General features: G+C 43.8%; 1 protein-coding gene across 1 annotated transcript in view; it reads left to right on the top strand.

The window, feature by feature from the left end:
- The window catches only part of CHMP4B (charged multivesicular body protein 4B), a 35,510-nt gene extending 13,373 nt beyond the window's left edge, over nucleotides 1-22,137 (top strand). Inside the window, exons 2-5 of the mRNA XM_016200657.2 lie at nucleotides 17,389-17,566; nucleotides 19,267-19,381; nucleotides 20,524-20,650; nucleotides 21,875-22,137. Coding sequence (XP_016056143.1) covers nucleotides 17,389-17,566; nucleotides 19,267-19,381; nucleotides 20,524-20,650; nucleotides 21,875-21,942 — 488 coding nt within the window. The 3' untranslated portion in view covers nucleotides 21,943-22,137. The remainder of the gene's footprint in view (nucleotides 1-17,388; nucleotides 17,567-19,266; nucleotides 19,382-20,523; nucleotides 20,651-21,874) is intronic.
- The last annotated feature ends 216 nt before the right edge of the window (nucleotides 22,138-22,353 follow it).

Here is a 22,353-nt window from a genome sequence, read left to right as displayed (position 1 = left end):
GACTCAGACCCAGACCAGAATCCCTCCCAACCAGGACTCTTTAATCAACCTAGAGGTACTCAGTCTTTTCAGGTTGAAGGACCCTTTTCTAATTCCAAAAAATATCAGGGATGGCCATGTGGTAATAGTTGTATTTTTAGTACCCATTAATTGAGAAGATAAATAATTCCTTTCAACTAATATTTATTGAATGCCCACTATTTGTGTCTCTATCCTAGGACTGTGTCTGACATGAATGGTAATAAGAGGCCACATGGTAGTTGTTTTCTTTATTTTGTGTGGTGCGCAGGCAGTGTGCTGGGTCCCCATATACACAGAGCAGTGGATGACAACTCTGAACCCAATGGGCTCACAGCTTGTAAGTTGGTGATGAATTGATGCATTATACCATGAGATTTTAGAGAATAGCAAGCCTGAAACTCAGCTTTTCTTGAAACCATAAACTACCTCCACACTCGAAATCTCCATACACTGTGGAAATAAAAAGCCAACAGGTTACCCATAGTCCTCAGTGTAGCTCTCTCAACAGCTGTACACTAGGGTGTTTGTGATAAAAGAAGAAGCATTTGGCTGGAAACAAGCTTTACGTTCCTAGCATTAGTTGGTAAATGGTGCATGGGTCTAAGGGGAGTTTAAAATAATGGCCTTGAACTTGAGAATCAGTGTTCCTAGAGTCTCTCATCTCAAAGCACTCAGCATCTCTGACAAGTACTATTACTGTTATTTCAGAGGTAAGAGGCAGAGAGGCCAGGCCACACAAGTTGTCCCTGAAAGAGCCAGCTGCTCCCAGGTTCAGAGTTGAGACTCTGGTTGGCATTCCAGAATAGGGCTGTTTGTTTCTGTCAGATGATGGTGGGAAAGGAAAAAGGTTGTTAGATTAAGTTCCACCCAATTCAGCCAACATTTTGAGTGTCCACTGTGAAAGACTCCATGTGAAGGGACTATATGGCACATAGATGATGGGACACAGATGAGCAGGATTTGGGACAGAGGAAGGGTGGGCCATTCCAGGCAGGGGGATTATAGGAGCCAAGATTAGCATATGCTGTGTGTGTGAGAGAGGTGGGGGGGATTATGGAATATGGGTGAGGAGTAGTGGTGGCTCAAATGTAGTGAGAGTTGAAAAGGTAGGCTGTGGCTTCTCTGAGGAGGCCCAGGATTCCAAGCTGAGGAATCTATATTAGGTTGAATTTAGTGAGGCACATACTGAATGGACACTTTCTGTCTCTAGAGAGCAGTTTGCTGGGAACCAGCAGCCATCTTCCTGCAGCACCCTGGTGAAGTTTCCCATTTGTAGGCTTTCTACCCATTACTGCTTGAGAGAATTAGGTGGGTAGAGGGGCTATTCCCTTATAAGGGAGGACCCATGGGGACACCACCCTTTCTCTAGTTACTTCTTCCAGATTCCCTTTCTGCTTTATCTGAAGCCCGAAGCCCAGCACATCCTGGGCAGCTGGGAAGGGACAGCAGCTTTTCTCTACTAGAGAGTATCTCGGTCTATGCTGAAGGTAAGCAGGCACATCTTCCCTATTTAAATTAGCTTGACCCAACCTCATTTATTAATCAGGTCCTTGGCTGCCTCATATTGTGTGTTTCACTCCCAGTGCCTGGCCGGCTCACTCAATTAATTGTGATCTTTGAGGTTATGTAATCTTCGCTTCATGTTTATCTTTGATCCAAGAGAGAGAGCTAGTTGCTTCCCTTGGCTGATGACAAGGACCTGAGTTTCTGAGGCCATACATAAAGTTCAGCCTAGACTATCTGCTATCTTAATCAGAAAAATCTGAAAATGAACCCTACCCCCCTTTCCTGACCTCCCAGTTTCCTGATAGCTTTCCTATTCTCTGGGTGCTCCTTCCATCACCCAGGATGGTCAGGCAGAGTTCTAGTTCTGACTCTGTCAACTGGTATCTTTGGGCAGGTATATTCCCAACTCTGGGCCCTTGTTTTCTTGACAGTAAAATGAGAACGATGGATTAAATGAATGCTAAGATTGGTTCTGCTCTAACATTCTCTGAGTCAACAAGTGTCCACTGTATAGTAACCCTCCAGAGAGAGGTGAGGGGATTATGCAGTATGGGTGAAGAGTAGTGGTGGTATTCCAAGCAGTTTTGCTGCATAAAAAGATGGAGCAGCTTGGCATTCATTTTGTCTGTTAACAGTTTGGGTACATTCCTGTTCTTTGTAAAAGCTGAGAGCAGCCACAGACTATTTTGTAGATGGTGCTGGACATTTTCCATTTTGATTCCCTGGTTTAGAGACCAGAGCTGAATAGCGGTTTTTAGCTGCTCCCCTAAGCCTTTGTCCAGGCAAGCAACACAGATGCTGGAGGGGATCTGCCCTGGCATCTGAGCCTTGTTTCGATCAGTAGCCTGCCTCTGACTTGACTGCCAGACTTTTGGCAAATCAGAGTCACAGATTTCTGCTGGGGCTGAGCATGCTCAAGCTCTGCTGGACAGAAACTCAGTAGTGACCAATTAAGCATACTGGGAGTGCTTCCATGTGGCAGGACTTGACTTTCTCACCAACCTACCTTTGGGCCACAGGACAAAGGTGATTTGTCTATGTGAGGGAAACTGCTAAGGGCTGGTCTGACTTGAGTCATTTAAATTAAATCCTCTCTTTAGAATGGTGATTGAAGATGATGTTGGAAATCTTGGGGAGAGCAGCAGGCTTCTCCGAGAAGGCCTCTTGTGCTTAGTGTAAATCCTGGTACCACCATTAGCAGCTAAGCATTTTAGGAATATGGAAGACATTTGCCCACCTGGCTCTAAATTAAGGTCTTTAAAACCTCAAGTCCCAGCCTTGGCTAGGTCGCTTGGTTGGTTGGAGCATTGCCCCATGTACCAAAAGGTTGTGGGTTCAATTCCCAGTCAGGGCACATACCTAGGTCATGGGTTTGATTCCCCTGTCAGAGCGTGTACAGGAGGCAACTGATCTATGTTTCTCTCTCACATTGATGTTTCTCTCTCCCCCTTCCTCTCTAAAATCAACAAAACATATCCTCGGGTGAGGATTAAATTTAAAAAAAAAAAATATATCTTTATTGATTTCAGAGAGAGGAAGGTAGAGGGAGAGAGTTGAAACATCAGTGATGAGAGAGTCGTCGTTGATTGGCTCCCTCCTGCATGCCCCTGACTGGGAATTGAGCCCACAACCCGGGCATGTGCCCTGACCAGGAATTGAACCTTGATCTCCTGGATCCTAGGTTGATGCTCAACTGCTGAGCCACACCCGACTGGACTAAAAAAAGTTTTTAAAAAAAATGACATAGCTCATGAAGAAGGTGGACCTGGGACTAGACCCATGGTTTCTCCCTCCTCATTCCAGTGAGTTCTGCTTCTCAGTCGACACTGTGATGGCATGTTCCTAGTCCTGCCAGAATAGTTTTGAAAATAAAGTTAAAGTTGCCTTGCAAAAAGCTAGCTGACAGGAGGGATGGAGCAAATAGTTTCTATTTTAGGGGGTGGTTTTCTTTTGAGTTATAACTGGCTGTTGGTGGTTTGGCGGACTGACACAGCCTGGGTGGAAGATCATAAACTCCAGGGTCTTGTTGTTGCTACAATCCTGAGGCTCTGTGTAACCAGACTGTCTTTTCTTGTGCTCCAGGGCCTCCCATACAAGGGTTCAGAATAATTCCCACTTTTTCCCCTTTTATAGGAGAAATTAGGGAGGATTTATAGGGAGGATTAGGATGTCTATAAAGAGACCTAGGAAAGAGCTGGTATATAAATAACAATTTTTTGTGCTGCTGCTTTTATTTCTTATTGAGGTATAAGTTATTTATAGTAAGGCAGACAAGTCTTAAGTGTACAGCTCAGTGAATTTTTTTTAAAAAATATTTTTTAAATTGACTTTTAGAGAGGAAGAGGGAGAAGGAGAGAAACATCGATGTGAGAGTGGAATATCAATTGGCTGCCTCCTGCACATCCCTACCAGGGATTAAGCCCATACCAGGAATCAAGCCAGCAACCTTTCAGTGCACCGGATGATGCCCAACCAAGCCACACAGGCCATAGCTACAGCTTGGTGAATTTTTACAAATGTATATACCTGTGTAACTACCACCCAGATTAAGATATAGATCTTTTTAGCACTCTTGCAGTCTTGATGATTTTTAGAGTTGCTTAGGACTTGAGAGAGAGCAATTTTGTTTACTGTGGCCCCTTTAAGAATCTCAGAGGCTATTATATTATCCTTCTGTTACTCATTCTACATGTTTCCCAAACACTTAGCAGTGCAGGGCTCTGTGCTAGGTATTACTGGGAGTACAGAAACTGGTAATTGTTGGCCTCTGTCTCAGTCTCACAACCCACAAGGGATTATGACTAGCGTCCAAGGGAGAAAGGCTGTGAGAGGCAGCTTGGAGGAGGGAGGGTGTTTATATTTATGAAAACACAGAATTTTCCCCAGTCCTTTTACTGTCTATAAATACAAGAAAGGGGCCAGAATATGGATTTTCAACCTCTTAGCCAGTTCTTTGCATTCTCAGACCATGGACACTTGGAGAGGTACAAACCCAGCTCACAACCCACATCTGTAGTATTTGCTCAGTCTTGCCTTCTCTTTTGGGAAGCAGGAGAGAACACAGGCAATATGGAGGAAAGCAAACACAAGAGGCACTTTCTTCCACCTCTTTGGCCCCCAAGCTCTTAGGAGCTGACTTCTTCCTGTCTTGGGTTTAAGACTCATAAGACACATAAGACCACAAGTCAGTCTACTGTGTTACTTTTGGCCTGAAATTTTCTGCCCCCTTTGATCCAGTAGTGTAAAAACATAATTTTCTGTATCTTAAGTGAAAACAGACCCAAGAAGGACTTTCCTGATCTTTTTCATGTATGAGAAAGAAATTTTTGTTTGGTTTTGTTTTAGTTGCTAATAAAGGTGTGTGGCTCTGTGGTTGGTAGGAAAGAAAAGGCCATGTCCAAAGTAGATGCAGTGATGCCTTTCTTTAAAGAAATAGTCTCTAAAGTCGTAAAGACCAGCTCCTGGGACAGTCAGCATGAAGACACACTAGGACATCCGAACATTACAGAGCTATATCTTGTACATGTGTAGACAGTAAATAAGAGAGAAAGAAGGATGGGTGGCTCAGCCTAGCTGACCTTATTCAGGTTCTGATGAGTCACATTGTCTTGGAAACATGAGCCTTGTTTCATCTGGGTCCATTCCTCGCCTCCATTTTACAGATTTGACCAGAGAGCTGGAACCAGAACTGGGTCTCATGTCTGGTGGGTTACAGAGATGGTTTGGAGGAGTGCTCAGTGGGAGTTGGAAGGAAGCTTGGCTGGGAGAGGGTGGTGGTGAAGCAGAAAGCAGAGGGTGAGTGAAATGGCAGGAGCATTGGATGGTTTCCCCTCAGCATTTAGAGCCAGAAAAACCAAAGTGCTGAAGGAGCCAGGGAGGTGAGAGTGAGGAGACAGAGAAGACTCTGAGGCTGTCTGTCAATTATCTGTGTGGAGGGCCCTCAGAGCCCTACAGTAAGGGAGCTACCGAAGCCAGGATAAGGGATTTTAATTGGCTGGAGAATTTTTCAGCATTTGTCCTCACCTTTTGTTTGTTAACTGACTGCATGGGGGTCCTGAGACCTTGGTAGGGAGCCTGCTTGCTTACATTGCTTCTTTCTTTTCCAAACAATCAGCAATCAGATTATAACCCTGCACCTTCAAAGGAATACCCCCCCCCCCCCAGTATTTTAGTTTCTGGTTATTCTGCGCAGATTGGAGTTAGTCCTCCGGTTTTATTATTCCCACAGACATGGTTATAAGCTGCATTGCTCAGGGGGGAGACCAGATAGCAAACTCACGAGTTGGTCTGGTTGTTTTGTCTCTGTATTAAAGTATATATAACATAAAATTTACTATTTCAACCATTTTAAAGTGTAGTTTTGTGGATGTATACTTAAGTACATTCATGTTGTTGTGCCCAATCCGTTTTTACACTTCGGATTTTTTTCTACCAAGATTAATTGTTGAGCAGAAGGGTGCTTAAATTTGATGTCTGCCATTAAGATTAGTTATTTGATTTCTCTGAGTCTATGTTCTCATTTGTAAAATAGGGATAATAATAATAATAATAACTCTAGAGTCAGACAAACTGGATTTATATTTAGGCTTCATCAATTACTAGCTGCAGTCTTGGGGAAGTTACTTAGCTTTTAAGCCTCAGTTCTCTTGCCATATTGAAGGGGAAAAGAATGAAGATTTATTGAGTATCTACTATCAGGTATTGTGCTACATAAGTGCCTTGCACATGCTGCTTTGCTCCTCACAATGGTCCAGTGAGATACAGGTATTATTATCTTTATTTCACACACATGGACAGTGAGGCCCAGAGAGGTTAAGTGACTTTCCCAAGTCGTCGTCCCCCCCCTCCAAAAAAGATTCTGACTTAGTTAATGTTTTCCTGAACCCTTCTTAGGTGATAGACTTTGTGGTTCTGGCTAGGATTATTTTACTGTCTTATTACCATTTTATAAATGAGGAAATTAAAGCTCAAGGGTCACCCAAGATTGCTCAGATTGTAAATGATACAGCCAGGATATGGACTCAAGTCTGCCTGACTCCCACCTTATGGTGCCTCAGGATTATCTGACTGTGACCCAGTTGTTTCAAGCAGTATATAGAAATGAATTTCATCCCAGCAGTACAATTTGGCTAGTCCCAGGAAATTAACTGCAATGAGATTTTGTCTAAATCACAAAATAATAAAAGGTATGGGGGGTGTGTGTGTAAGGAAGGAATCTTCCCAGCCATTATTAGCATATCTTCTCAAAAGCTTTTCAAAGAACAGAACTAGAGAACTGTCATCACTTTTTTTGTCATATTCCCAGGAGGATGGAGCCAGGAACAGATTCCTTATTTCTTCTCTCATGACCCTGGGAAGTAGACCAGTGGGGTCTTATGATTTCATAAACAGAGTGAGGACTGGCAAGGATAAAAATCCCATTAGAGCTTTCTCCCAAAGTTATGAGGATCTCAGGCTGCTGTTGGGGGTTTTAGTCCATGGAGATAGTTTTAATGGCCAGAGGTGGCCATTAAACTCCATTAAATAAACTCCTATGTGGAGAAGCAATGATGGCTGGTTGTGCCTTGGTAGAAAATGCTTGGTTATTTGAAGAACCTCTAAAACATTTTTCTTAAGCCCAAGGATCCTTGAAAACCACTGGCTGAGGCAGAGTGATTGACCAGACTGTAGGCTTTGCTTCCTCATTCATTCAAATGTGGGCTTGCACACCTTATCGATGCCAGGAAGTGTCCCCAGGAAGCTCACTGCATTGTCAGTAACAGTACAGCATGTGGTGCAGGAGCATGCAGGAGAGGGTTTTAGCCTAACCTGGGGGAGTAGGGTGATTGAGAAGCTGCTGCCTGGACAGCCCTGCAAGACCAGTGAGAGCTACACAGGTGAGGAGAGAGAAGGGCATTCCAGGAGAACTGGAAGCCTGAGGAAGCTTAGCGAATGAAAACCAGTGCAGGATTTTCTAGGCAGGGGAGAGGAACGTTAAGGCTTGTGTTTATTACCCCCCCCGCAAAGTGTTCAGTTCCTTATTTTTCCACTCCATTTATTTATTTATTTAATCCTCACCTGAGGACTTTTTTTTTTAAGCTCAGAAACTCTTTTTTTTTTTTTTTATGTTTATATTGATTTCAGAGAGAGGGAGAGAGAGATAGAAACATCAATGATGAGAGTCATTGATTGGCTGCCTTCTGCACGCCCCCTGCTGGAGATCAAGCCATGACTTCCTGGTTTATAGGTCGACACAATGAACCACTGAGCCACACTGGCTGGGCTGAAGATATGTTTTTATTGATTTTTAGAGAGAGAGAAAGAGAGAACAACATCCATGAGAGAGAGAAACACTGATTGGTTGCCTCCTGTACACACCCCGACTGGAAATTGAACCCACAACCTTTTGGTGTACAGGATGATGCTCCATCCAACTGAGACACCTGACCAGGGCCTAAGGTCTATGTTTAGAAGAACCACTGGTGACAAGTAGAGAAGGGACCGGAAGAGACAACTCCACCTGAATCCACATACATTCTCTCTTCCCCCTTCCTTCCCCAGCTCACATACCTAGCCCACAACCTTGTGAACAAGGACCTAGCACAGCCCCTTGCCCCCAAGAACACATACCTCACTGGTTCCACGCAAGGCCCTACCTTGGACATAGTCCTCTTGCCCTTGAGTCTTCATTGCCAGCTGTTGGACCGGCCTTCCCTTGGTATGCTGAAGATCTGGGAGCTGCAGCTTAGGCTGGTGATCTGTGGGAAGAGAGGCTTTTCCAGCCCCTAATAAGGGAGAGGCTGAAGCTGCCTTCCAGGTTCCAGCCTTGATTTGGGTCCCCATAATTGGGAGGGGTGGCAAAGGCTATGGGAGAGGAGGTGGGAATTGTTAACTACCTGGCTCCTCAGCCAGGGAGGGTAAGTGTAGAAATAGGCAGATTCTCCCAAAGATGGGAAAGTGTGTGTGTGTGTGAGAGAGAGAGACAGAGACAGAGACACCAGGACTTCAGCCAAACTCCTGCCTTGTCCCTCTTACCTAGGTAGATTGGCAGGGTACTTTTTTTTTAAACATCACAAATAGGTTTTATTTGTCACTATTAAAAGTCTGAATTCTACACAGATTCTTGGACTGGGGAGCTTATATCCACCAGTGTGTTCAATTTTAGCACCAATCTCATATCCAATAGCTTTTCCAGAACTGCTGCCTTCACCATGGAATTCCATGAATTTTCCCAGTTCAAACTTCAGCTGCTTCCACATTTTGCTTTTTCTAGCAAAGACATCATGGAGTGGATAAATAGATTGACAAGCCTTTTCTATGCCTTTTCCAATGCTATCTGGAATAAATTTATTAACCACTTTTCCCAAGTCATTTATCTGCAACTCTTGGGTCATGATTTCCATCATCTTCTAGATTTGGCAGACTTGTTGAATGCCGAGGAGTATAAGTGGTTTTCCGAATGGGATTGTGTTTTTTAGTAAAACCAGCACAGAATAGACAAAGCAAATAACATTGGTAGTCTTGACATCAACTTGAGCTTCAATCATGGTCTGCCCTTTTTTTTTTTTTTTTTTAAACCATGGGACACATTTTGCCACAGGTAAGATCCATGCCATAGAAATTAGGCAGTTTTTGCCCTGAACATCTTTAGTAGTTAGCTTGAATTTTCGAAATAAAGCATCATTCTGCAGATCAGCTAGGCTCACTTCAGAAACATGACCCTTGACCCCTGGCTGGTGTGGTTAGAGTATCAGCCTGTGCACCGGAGAGTCTTGGATTTGATTCCCAGTCAAGGGCACGTACCCGGGTTGCAGATTCGATGCCTCGCCCCAGTCGGGGTGAGTGCTAGTGTGGGAAGCACGTCAATGTTTCTCTCTCCTCCCTTCTCCCTTCCACTCTCTCTAAAAATCAATGGAAAAAATATCCTCAGGTGAGGATTAACAAAAAAACAAAAACATGACCCTTGAAACCATCAGATGGAATTTTGCTTCGTTGAGTTCTCATGACTAGTGTTTTTCCAGTATTTCTGGTATTGAACATAGTTGATGCTTTCATATCACACCAATCTTTCTTAGAAAATGGGTCAACCGCTTTCTTCTTGGCTCCCTCTGCCCCCTTTTGTAAGGCACTTGTTCTTGCTGACCACCATGGTGCTGCTCATAGAGCCAAAATGTGACCATGTCCTCTAGAAATCTTTTTTCCCTGAGATCCCCAGAACCTTCACTCTATGAATCTCCTCACTGTAGGACAGAATTTGTGGCTAGAAAGAAAAGGGAAGAGGGAGGTTCTCATGATTCCTGGGTGGTAGGGTGACTTTATATCATCCAAATCAGGACATTTACGAGAATGAAAGGGTGTGCCATTAATAATTTTGGTATAGCAGATACCAACTGGGACTATCCCAGGAAAACCAGGATGTATGGTTACTCTACTCAGAACTTAGGATAAAAACCCAGCACAGAAGTTGCCAAGGGCAGAGTAGCTAGAAGAAAACATCAATTCTGTTATTTGTGCAAAGGCTGTTGCAGTGGGAAAGGTATAAAGGAAGTTGAGGCAGGAGGATTGGGAGATGGAATTACTGAGGAAGTAGACCTACAAAACTTGGTGGACCAATCAAGGCCTCATGAGAGATCCTCATTAGGAGGCCCTGGCTTTTGGAATATCTCCTTTTTCTCTAGCTCCCTCATTTTTAAGTCTTTGTAGGATCATTCTCTTTTGCAAATCTATTAAGTGCCGTGTCCTCAGAAAACTACATGTTGAAATTTTGCATGTTGTGGTAGGGGTCCACAGATCCCCCAGTTGAGGATCCCTGCTCCAGCTTGTCTCCCCTTCTCTTTTTTGTTCTGCCTCATTCCTTGCATGGCCAGTGGTTCTGCAGGAGACAGAATGCCAGCTCATACCGGCTTACTCTGCAGAAGGGGGGTTTACTGACTCACATGACTGTGAGGAAGGGCAGGGTGGAGCTGGTCTTTCTGCATGTTAACTCACTCTTATTGACTTCTCCGTGAGTCTGGGCCGTGACTGCAGGCTGCTCTGACTTATAGCTGTGGATCCTGGCATGGAGGAAGTCTGTATTTCCCTTTACCCCCATTTCTCTTCTAGCATTGTTAGAAAAATACTAGAGAAGGAATCTGATTGGCTGCTTGGGTCATGTGTTTATGACTAGATCAATCACCATAATCCAGGAGGAAGCAGTTCTTTGGCCCAGCTTAGATCACAAACCTACTCCACCCTATGGCCAGGGAGGCAGGGTCTGTTTCTGGAGGTTTGGGGTCTGAGAGGGTTGCTCCTTAAGAAAACAGTTGCTGCCTACACTTTTCTCCTCCTTACTAATAGAGCTTACTGCTCCTGCTCTTCCATTCTTCCCCAGTCCCAGCAGGGCTTGTGAGGAATGACTAGAGACCCGCATTCTGGTCCTAGGCCCACCCATCTACCAAGCTTTCATTCTGCAGGGGTTTACTGAATACCTTTCTCTCTGCCTGTACCTCCTTGGGCCTTAGTTTTCTCCTCTGTACAAACAAGGTCAGATTTACTCTCCAAGAGTGTGTTTGTCCAGCCACCATTCTCCTGAGCACCTACTATGTACCAAGGATACTGAGATAGGGAGACGCAGTCCCTCTGTTCAAGAGCTCACATTCTAATTAAATTACAAGCAGTATGAAAATAAAGATGTGCACTAGTATAGGTTGTGTGCTCCCATTTTGGGGGGACCAAGGAATGATTTTTTCCTCCGAAGAGCACCAGTTTCCTGTGGCTCCTCTTGCCCTCCATCCCTTGCTGTTATTTGGGCAAGGAGGGTGATTTGTCTCTACCACCCTCGTCATGTCTGTCTGATTCTAAAAGGAGAAAAGGCTGGTTTGGTTTTCCTTTTGCTTTGGAACAACATTGGAAAGTGTTTTCTGCTGCCATTTTCCCTCTCCCCACTTCCCTACAAATGACCCCAGCTACCAGACCTCTGTTGTCATTGCAGTTGCCAGGGTGCTCTCATGTTTGCTCAGGCAGAAGGGGGCTCTTGGTGTGGATTCATTTGGAAGTAGAGAAAGAAAAGCTAATTAGAAAAGAAACATTTCATCCCAGCCTGGGAATGGGAACCAAGGGCACGCTGTGCTTCCCTTTCCAGCCAAGGACCTGGTCACCCCAGGTAAGCCCAGCTAAGAGCTTCCAGCCTGGGACCTGGCGAGTTGGGAGCCTGGGGAGAGGAATGCAGTCAGTGCCTTTACTCCTGGTAAGACCAGTCCATGGCTTCAGTGCCAGGCATAATTAAGTTATTCTTAGTAAATGTTTGCTTTTTTAAGTATAACTGCCTTTTCATATCTAGGTATTGGCTGTTTTATTTAAGTTACTTTTTTGTTTGATTTGATTAGATGTATTTATTGTTAACAGTACATAATTTGCAAAGTTCCATCCCTGCCCTAGCCACTCATTGTGTCTCCCAGAGTAACCAATTATAAGACCCAGAGATAGTCTCTGTAAATTACAAATACATACCTATATATTCTCCTGACACATACATGCATCCATGGTAGCAATTAGGTTACCTTTGAATCCTGTGCTCTTTACAGTTTAATAAGGAATTACTTAGATTTGACCCATTCAGACTCTTCTATCTTAATCATATGGATTTAAAGAATGTTAGTTCAAATTTCAGGTACTAATTTAAATTTTGAAGCCCATAGCACCACAGAAAGATCTGGTGAGAATGGTTTCTCTCTTCCTGACCCAACTTCTCTCCTCTAAGTCACTAGTCTCAGAGAAATGGCATCTCAGCCACCCAGGTTCTCCTACCAGGAGCCTGGACTTTGTTTCTGACTCCCTCTCCATTTCCTTACCCTGCACATTCAAACAGGTTTCCAGGCCTGTGGAGTCTTCCCTCCTGGTGTATCTCAAGTTCATCCTCTCCTGCTTAGACCCTCTGCTGTGGCCTTAGTTCAAGCCCTTGAAATCCAAACCTGTGGATTAGTACAGTGGTTGCCATTCCTTTCTCTTCATACCAGCCATAAGGATATTTCCGAAATGCAAATCTGATTATGTTCCTGTCCATCTTTCAGTGGCTTCCCTCTAATCCAGGGATAAAATCCAACAGTTCCTTATTAAGACATATAAAACTATTCTTGAGTTTCTTTCTGGAGTTTTTATCTTTCTTTGCTCCCTCTCCCATTCTCTCATGCCTCTCTGTTCCTTCTGCCTGGGATATGTCCCCTTACTAAGTGGACCATGTCTTGTTTGCATGATTGATGCCCCACTGAGACCAGGTTCCTGAAGTTCTCCAGCATAACGTCTCTGCACAGCTTCCTCTGGGCAGAGTCCAGCCAGCCCCAGCTCCTCCTCTGTGAAGACCACAGCCACTTGTGTTTTTTTTTTTTTTATTAATACTCATCTGATACTTTTTTCATTGATTTTCAGAGAGAGTGGAAGTGGGGCAGGCAGAGAGAAACATCGATGTGACACAGACACATTGATTGGTTGCCTCCGCATGCACCCCGACTAGGGCAGGGGATGATCGAACCTGCAACCCAGGTATGTGCCCTTGACCAGGAATCAAACCCATGACCCTTCAGTCCACAGGCCAACACTCTAACCACTGAGCAACACCGGCCAGGGCCACAGCCATGTTTTTGAATATCACTGCTTTCTTAAATGTGGTAATCTTTTTCTTCTTACTACTGCAGATGTACAGATTCCTGAGAATGGAGAGTCCTGGTAGGCAGAACTGTGCCTGGTAGTGTCACAGTGAGGGGAATGCAGGCAGTAACCTCCATCTTTAACTTATTGCAGTCTACTTTCAAGTGATACTATTACCACCTCATGTATAGTACGTGAGCCTTATGACAGTACACTCCCATTTCTCCTCTCCTGGCTTATGTGCTATTATTGTCATACATTTTACTTTTACATATGTTCTAAACCCCACACTATATTATTATTTTTGTTAAAAAAAAAAGATTTAAATAATTTTAAAATTTTATATGTTTACCCAAGTATTTCTCCTTCCTGGTGCTCTTCATACCCGTGTAGAGCTATATTTTCATATGGTATCATTTTCCTTCTGTCTCAAGGGCTTCCTTTAAAACATTTTGTAGTGTGGGTCTGCTGGTGATGAATTCTTTCAGCTTTTCCTTGTTGAAAAGATCTTTATGTTGTCTTTATTTTGCTTTTATTTTTAGAAGATTTCACTAGGTTTAGAATTCTAGGTTGACTTTTTTTCTTTCAGTACTTAAAAAAATAGTGTTCCACTGTCTCACTAGCATTGTTTCCTGTGAGAAATCTGTTATTCTGTGTTGTTCTGTGTGTAATGTGTATTTTTTTCCTTTGGTTACTTTTAAGGTATTTGTTCCCCAAATTTTTATTTATTGACTTTAGACCCGGGTTGGGGGAGGAGAGACACATTTGTTATTCCTCTTATTGATGCATTCATTGGTTGATTCTTGTATGTGCCCTGAATGGGGCTTGAACCTGCAACCTTGGTGTATCAGGATGATGCTCTAACCAACTGAGCTACCCAGCCAGGGCCTTAAGATTTTATTACTGGTTTTGAGCAGTTTTATTATGATGTGTTTTGGTGTAGTTTTCTTCATGTTTCTTATGCTCAAGGTTCATTGAGCTTCTTGGTTCTGTGGGTTTATACTTTTTCTCAAATTGGAAAAATAGCCATTATTTGTATTAGTATTACTATTATTATTATCATTATTGTTATTATTTTAATTCTCACCCGAGGACATGCTTAACGAGAGGTAGGGAGGGAGGGAAGGGGAGAAACAGAAACATTGATGTGAGAGAGAAACATCCAATGGCTGCCCTCTGCACATACCCCAACCGGGGATCTAACCTCTAACCCAGGCACTACCGAGACTGGGAATTGAACTGCAACCCCGTGGTGCACAGGATGACACTCAACCCACTGAGCCACTATGGCCGGGCAGCCATTATTTTTTGAAATATTTTTTCATCTACCTCTTTCCTTTGAGGACTCCAATTATACTTATGTGGGCTTCTTGGAGTTATTGCACAGTTCATTGGACCCTCTGTTTATTTTAAAAATTCTTTTTTTTGTGTTTTATTTTGGTAGTTTCTATTGCTGTGTCTTTGAGTTTGTAAATGTAAACATTAGTCTTTGCTAACTTTCCATCTGTATTAGTTCTGGGTGACTTGTGATTGATGGATTTTTCTTTGCATTCTGGATAGTATTCACCCGCCTCTTTGCATGGTAACTTTTGATTGGCTGTTGATGTAAATTATACCTTGTTGGGTACTGGATATTTATGTATTTCTATATGTATTCTAAGCTTTGTTTGGGAATAATTTCCTCAATAACAGTTTGTCTTTATTTTTAAGATTCGTTGGGTGGGCCCAGTGCAGTGTTTGTCTAGTGTAAGGCTAGCTATTCCCTACTATTGAGGCAAGACCCTTCTGAAGACTCGACTCCAAACCCATGAATTATGAGATTTTCTGGTATGGCTAAGGAGCAGGCCCTATAGCTAACTGGCCCCATCTGAGTACCCTGAGCCAAGGGTACCCTGAACATCTAAGGTTTCTTTATGAATGCGATGAGCAAGGAGGATCTAAATGATTATCCCCTCAGCTTCACTCACTCCCTGCCTGCCAGAAGCCCTGCCATGACCAGGCTGTGGAGGGTTCTTCAGAATTCTCAATGTTGCACTTGTGTGTAAGTGTCTTCTAGAGTGTATTCCTGTTTGCTATGTAGTTCATGCTGAGAGTGATAAAGAAGCAGCACTCTTTTCCTTCCCCCACAGCCCTTGTGCTTTTTGCTAGATGAATTCAGATGTAAAACCTTGGGTCTTTGAAAGAACTGTAGACACCGTCATTCAGTTAGTAAGAGGATATGGTATTACTGGACCTTCCCGCCCATGCCCAGTCTCTCTGTATACAAGTAATGAGTGTACGGTTATGACTTCTTAGCATCTTTTGAGATGCCCTGGGCTAATGGCCCTATACTGAATGCCCCAGGTCAGACAAGCAAACTTGCACTCCTCAGAAACTCTTCAAAGAGAAGCCAAGTCTGTCTTTGCCTAGAAGAAAGGAACGTCCTGCCTAGTTGTATTAAACTGATGTGTTCTCTGAAAATGGTTTATGTACAGTCACTAACATGTCTCACAGAAGGAGTTTCTGGTCCTGGGTGAATGTCTTTTCCACTGCTCTCTCTGCTTTTTAAGGTATGTCTTCTGTATTTTTCCTTCAAGTAGCTGTTCAGAGTGTCTAATGAAGCAAATGAAGCAACTGTCTCGAGACCAATGTTTATTTCAACATGGTTGGAGTTGTTTTTGCTTCAGCTTTCAGAGCCAATAAAGCTGGTTATTAGATTCTATAATTGCTGCTGTAATTACTCTCTTGAAACCAGCAGAGGCATAATTAAATATGGAGATGCCAAAGACTATTTTTTTCCATCTAAAAGCAGCCTTTTAAACTTCTATTGATCTGGGTTAGATTTCAGTAAAGCCATTGTGTTTATGAATGACACTGAGGTTCTTTGGCAGAAAAGGGAACTCTTTGTATGCCCTTTTTTTGAACATTTGGTTTAGATGAACGCCTTGTTAACTCAGTACTTGGGTTATTTTTCCCCATCTCCACCTGTTTTATTGAGATATAATTGACATAATATTGTATGTCTTAGCTGTATAACATATTGATTTGATATACATATATAGTACTACAACATGATTTCTACAATAAGTTTAGTTAACACCCATCACCTCACATAGTTATTAATTTTTTCCTTGTGATGAAAATCTAGTACTTTTTTAAATTAGCCATCAGGAATTTGGAGAAGTACAAGGCAAGACACTAAGAGCCAGCACATATTTATGTAAAACATTGGGCCTTAAAACAAAATGACCTCTATAGCCTTAACATGCCAGAACCAAGATAGGTGATGACATTGACATGACCAAATGGTCACACTCTAGATTTGTCCCTGGCAGGGAGTTCTGTCTTTATTCTGTTGTGTTTTCTATGATAGAGAATGCTATAGTAACCATCTTCAGTCATGGGACTTTCTACTTTTGTTGAATACATTTACAGAAGGAAATTACTGGGTCAGAGAGCAGAAACGTCATTATGCCTGGTGCTGTATGTTGCCATGTTACTTTTCAAAAGCATTATAACAATTTACAGTTGTCAGCTATGTACAGTGAAATAGCGTTTTTACCCCAAGTGATCCATTACTGGGTATAGTCATCATTTATTATTTTTATAATTTAGTTTACATAAAGTGTTACCTTAAAATTGCTTTATCATAATTAGAGCTGCTGTTTTTTGGGTGTCTACTGTTTAATGTTATGGTAGGTGTTTACATATATTCTCTCATTTACTTCTCACAGTGAACCTATTGGGGAAGCTAAGCTGCTCACCAAAGTCTATGAGCTGGGTTTTGAACCTAACATAGTTTGACCTCAAAGCACATTCTTTCTCTGAATTCCTCTTTATGCTTTGATTTTTGTGTGTGTATGTGTGTCTACCAGAGAATGTGAGCTTTTGCTTATGTGCTTATTTGCTTGTGAATTTTCTATAGTTTTCTCAGAAAACTGAATGTGTTCTTTGTGTTATAGTGAAGCAACAACTGAGGTACATCCATTAAAATTAGAGAAGAGTCCTGACCAGTGTGGCTCAGTTGGTTGAGTGTGGTTCCTGTACCAAGAGGTTGCTGGTTTGATTCCCAGTCAGGGTACATGCCCTGGTAGCTGGCTCAGTCCCCTGAAGGGGGAATGCAGGAGGCAGCTGCTGATTGATGTTTCCTTCTTATTGATGTTTCTCTCTCTTCCTCTTCTCTCTAAAATCAATAAAACATATATTTTTTTAAATTAGAGGAAAGACTCAAGTGAACCCCAGGACATTACCTCTCTGAAACCCTGTTTTCTCCCCATGCAGCGGCCCTCCAGGCACTGAAGCGCAAGAAGAGGTATGAAAAGCAACTGGCACAGATTGATGGCACGCTATCAACCATCGAATTCCAGCGAGAGGCCCTAGAGAATGCCAACACCAACACTGAGGTGCTCAAGAACATGGGCTATGCCGCCAAGGCTATGAAAGCTGCCCACGACAACATGTATGTGGCCACCCGCTGGTGGAGGGGGGGCACCCATGTGGCAGGGCAGTGCTTGCCCTGGAATGCTTGGAGCTCACGCCATGGCCTTGGGAAATCCCTTTACCCACCCAAGCATCTGAGTTTGTTTTAATTTACATTCTTTTTGGAACTCCTTCTAAAACAAATTATGTATCTTGCTGCCTTTGGAAGCACATCTCATGGAGTGAGATTCAGAGTTACTGTGATGAGCAGAGTTTCAAGCTGGAAAGGTCCTTAGGAGGTCCTCTCACCCAGGCCTCTGATTATCAAGGTGGGGAAGCCATGTTCCCAGGGACTTGCCCTGGGTTATATGAGCTTAAATAGAACTGGGATTAGAACCAATACCTGTGACTTTTTCCTGATGCTATCTGGGGCCCTGAAAAGTGGTACATCTGAGGGCTTTGGATCTCTATATTCTTATGAATGCTTCTGGTGGAAGTTTCTGCCTCCCCCTTGCCCTTGGGCTTTTGGCTGTCATATTGATAGTGTTCTTGACTTTAGCAGCCCCTCCTTTATGTGGCTACTCCTCTTATATGGTGGCCTAAGAAACTAGGTAATCACACTTGTTACAATTGTAATTAAAGGCCAGGATAACAATAGATTTCAAATGAGGACCTCTCCCATGAACAAAATTCTGTATTTGTTTTAGTGTTTGGACTTGGCATCATATATATGGGGGTGCTTAGAGCCCCTTCTTGCTCCTTTTTAAGTACCCAACCATGCTGTGGAATAGGGATTGGCAAAATGCAGCTTATGGGCCTGTCACCTATTTTTGTAAATAAAGCTTTATTGAAACACAGTTGTACCCATTAATTTACATATTGTTTATAGCTGTTTTTTGTGCCACATAGTAGGGTTGAGTATTTGCCACAGAGATCAAATGACCCACAAATTCTAATTTACTATTTGGCCCTTTATAGGAAAAGTTTGCTCTTTGCTCTAGAAATGTGGGATTGCGGAAAAAGTAGCCTTCAAATAAGTGAGGTGTTGTCTGAAGGTGCATGTTCATTGGACTGAGCTTCCTAAGTGTGTGGTCCATGTCTGCTTTGTTTCTGTGTACTCCAGAAAGCCTAGTACAGAGCACATCTCAATAAATACTGTGCACACTTTGAAGTATATGTGTACATATTATGTTAATTATGTTTATGATTGAGATTGACAGGGTATAGAAAATAATTCTGCATGTTTACCTTTTCTTTGGGGTCTGATAGAGGAACCACAAGTGGATTTGAGTAGATGGGAAGGACCTGTCAGTGGCACAGCTACATTTTATGATTTGTTTCCACTGTAACACAAAGAGCTCATTCCCCCTGTACAGAGTTTCCCTTGAGCTTGAGGAAGAGCTATTGGCCCAGGAGTTTAAAGTCCTGTGGTTTCATGTGACATGTTTACTAGCTTACATGAGAGACCATGACTGTCATCCCTAAGTTTGCTAAGCCTTATTTCCTTAGAGTGTTGGATTAGGTTGGTATCTAAGGATACTTCCATCCTCTGATTCTGTGGTTCTGTATTTCAAAGGGTAAGAGGAAGATAATAAAGACAAAAACGTAATTCCTCACAGGGAGTAATTGTAGGGGGTGGATCTGGGAAGCAGATTGTGTGGAGCAGGGTTTCTGCTCCTGCCTCACAGACTCTCTGCATAAACTGATCGTTGTTATGACATCTGTCCATTTCATTTACAGGGACATTGATAAAGTTGACGAGTTAATGCAGGACATTGCTGACCAGCAAGAACTTGCAGAAGAGATTTCAACAGCTATTTCAAAACCTGTAGGGTTTGGAGAAGAGTTTGATGAAGTGAGTGTTTTCATGCAGGTCATACAAGCTTCACAAATGATACCAGCTACCCTTTGATATCCTGTTGAAGACTCTGGCAGGCAGTATGTGGTTTGGAAATCACCAGTTCTTTTTTTTTTTAATATGCCTTTATTGTTTTCAGAGAGAGGAAGGGAGAGGGAGGGAGAGAGAGAGACAGAAACTTCAATGATGAGAGAGTCATTGATCGGCTGCCTCCTGCACACCCTCTACTGGGAATCGAGCCCACAACCTGGGCATGTGCCCTGACCGGGAATCAAACCAACATCTCCTGGATCATTGGTCGATGCTCAACTGCTGAGCTATGCCAGCTGGGCATGGAAATCACCAGTTCTCATCCCTCCAGAGATTGGTACAAACAGGGCATGGTATTAACCCTCCCTAACTCTCTAATTTGAGGGATGCTTTTACTGTTTGCAGTAGAAGGTTAGGGTGAAGTAAAGGAACCTTTGCTGGAACCCCAGAGCAGGCTTTAGGTCAATAATTGGTTTCAACAAGTAGTTACCCTGCACATCTGACTCTTGAGAGAATCCATCTGGAACTTGGCCACCTACCAATTTCTACTGTAGCAAGTAGGGCTTTGAGTCTCTCAGGTTTTTAAAATACAGTAACAGACCCTGTTGAAGGCACTCCATTCTGCCTTAGATTTGAGTCCACTGAGGTCAGGCCCTCTCCACTGAACCTGATTCTTTGTGCTGTCTGATTCCCACGGTGTAGCTGATAAAGCAGCCTGTGGTTCCTACCCTTGGCTGCCAGAATGGATTTTCATGTTTTCCGACTGGAGTTTGATGGACTAGTCAAGTTAATTTCAATTCAGCAAATATTCCTGCACATTCACTTGGTCTGTCCAGTCTGAGATAAAGAAGTAGGATGAGAAGATATAATCTGTTTTCTCAAGATGCGCATAGCCCAGTACAGGACACAGGCATCAGTATTGTTCGATTGTATGCTATATTTACAAGTAGAAGCGAGTTTGGGATATTTGTGTCACAGTGTGTGGACCTGGAGTTCACCTCCCCTCTGATCTTCTCAGAAGGGGTATGTGTCTTGTCAGCCATCAGGCAAGAGGTGGGGGCTGGGATTCCCAGGGGTATCTCTCTCATTCTTGTGTTTCTTTTTACCAGGATGAGCTCATGGCAGAATTAGAAGAGCTAGAACAGGAGGAACTAGACAAGAATTTGCTGGAAATCAGTGGACCTGAAACAGTCCCTCTACCGAATGTTCCCTCTATAGCTCTACCATCAAAACCCAGTGAGTATTTCTTATCCAGAGTCCTGACACACCCATGATGCCACGTGGTGGGTGCTCTCATGGTCAGTTGGCCTCACTTTGGGTCTGGAGTTGCCCAGGGTTGAGAACCAGGTGGAATCTGTTGTGATGGCCCCAGAGACAGTGTCACCTGCCTTTTCCTAGGTTCTCTCTAGATCAGGGTTTCTTAACCGCGGCACTGTTAACATAGATCGTCCTTTGGGCTGGGCCTGGGTAGGAGGCCTGTCTTGCGCACTGTGAATATTGAACAGTACCCCTGGCCTCTCTATCCACTAGATGCCAGCAGTACCCCCTTCCTAAGTTGTGACAGCCAAAAATATCTCCAGACATTGCCAGATGTCCCTTTGGGGATGTGGGGGGTAGGGGGTCACCCCTAGTTGAGAATCCGTACTCCGGAATGATTTTCCCTCTGTCATCAACCAAGGCGCTGGGAGAAGGTGTGAGAGTTTAATTCTAGGATAGCTCTTGTTCCCTGTCTAGAATCCTGTGCTGTGCACACCTGTAAAAGCCTGGGGCGCGGAGGCAGTCACCGTGGGAAGGAAACAGCTTGGCTTTTTAAAAGACCTGGTTCTATAAAACCTTCATTTCCTTCTGCCTGCTCCTCCTCCTCCCTTCCCCCATTATTTTACGCTTGGGTGGAAGCATTCCACACAAAACTGGAAAAGGGGAAGCAGTTTGATCTGATAGAGAGCACCAGAGGAGCGGGTACTCACCTCACCCTCCCAGTTTCAAGGAGAGAGGGCCCCTCCAGTTGAGTCAGCTGCTCAGGTGGCCGGGATAGGGGCAAAGGAAGTCCGAATGTCCAGCAAGTTGCTTGCGGCTATGGAGAGGCGGGTCAAGTCCCTTGCGGGGGAAGGAGGGTAGCGAGGATTTGATTTCTTCTGGTATTTTTCCTTCTCTCCCCCACCTTGGATGCCCTGGGACTGAGGCCTCGCCCGAATCCTGAGTCTCAGTGTAGAATCCTTGTTTTGTCTGGCCCGGTGCTGGTGGAGGGGAGGTTCTGGGGAAAGTGTGCCTGGTTATCTGGAGTTTTATGTTGCAGCTTTTAGGCACAGAGAAGCAGTCTGCTGATAGCCTGGAGCTGAGGTGGCTGCAAGGGCAGGGCCGCTTTTGCAGATGCCATGTAGGACGGCCCTGGCACCCAGCCAGAATGTGTTGAGAGGACTGCAACCGGCCCTTGTAAATTACCTTTTTCTTATCACACAGCCAAGAAGAAGGAAGAGGAAGACGAGGACATGAAGGAATTGGAGAAGTGGGCTGGGACCTTTAATTAACTGGTCCGTTTCGAGCTGGGCCCAGACAGACTCTGGTGGCCTGCAAATGGCCAGGCGTGTGCGTGTGCAGGGCAAGCAAGACGTGGTGCAGGCAGGTTCCATCGCTCTCAAATCTCCCTCCAGAGCAGTAGGGCTGCATCACTGCTCACTCTGCATAGCATGGTCTGCACCCAGCGGGATGGGCGGGTGGTAGGGGCGGGTGGGTGGGGTGGGAGGTGCCTGCTGTTTATAATGTTGAATTTCTGTAAAATAAACTGTATTTGCAAATCCAACATTGAGCTTCTGGACTACGCTAACTCCACTGCTGAACCTCAATGGAAAGGGTCGACCGTTTGCAGTTGAAATGATCTGAAAATGTAGCCTCTGTCCTTTTAAGTCAGTTGACTTGTCACACATCTCTTTGTAAGACTT

The sequence above is a fragment of the Miniopterus natalensis genome, chromosome 7, assembly GCF_054644295.1.
Source record: "Miniopterus natalensis isolate mMinNat1 chromosome 7, mMinNat1.hap1, whole genome shotgun sequence".
NCBI classification, from domain to species: Eukaryota; Metazoa; Chordata; class Mammalia; order Chiroptera; family Miniopteridae; genus Miniopterus; species Miniopterus natalensis.
The sequence above is the reverse complement of the archived record's forward strand: the minus strand, read 5'-3'. Positions and strand labels throughout refer to the sequence as shown.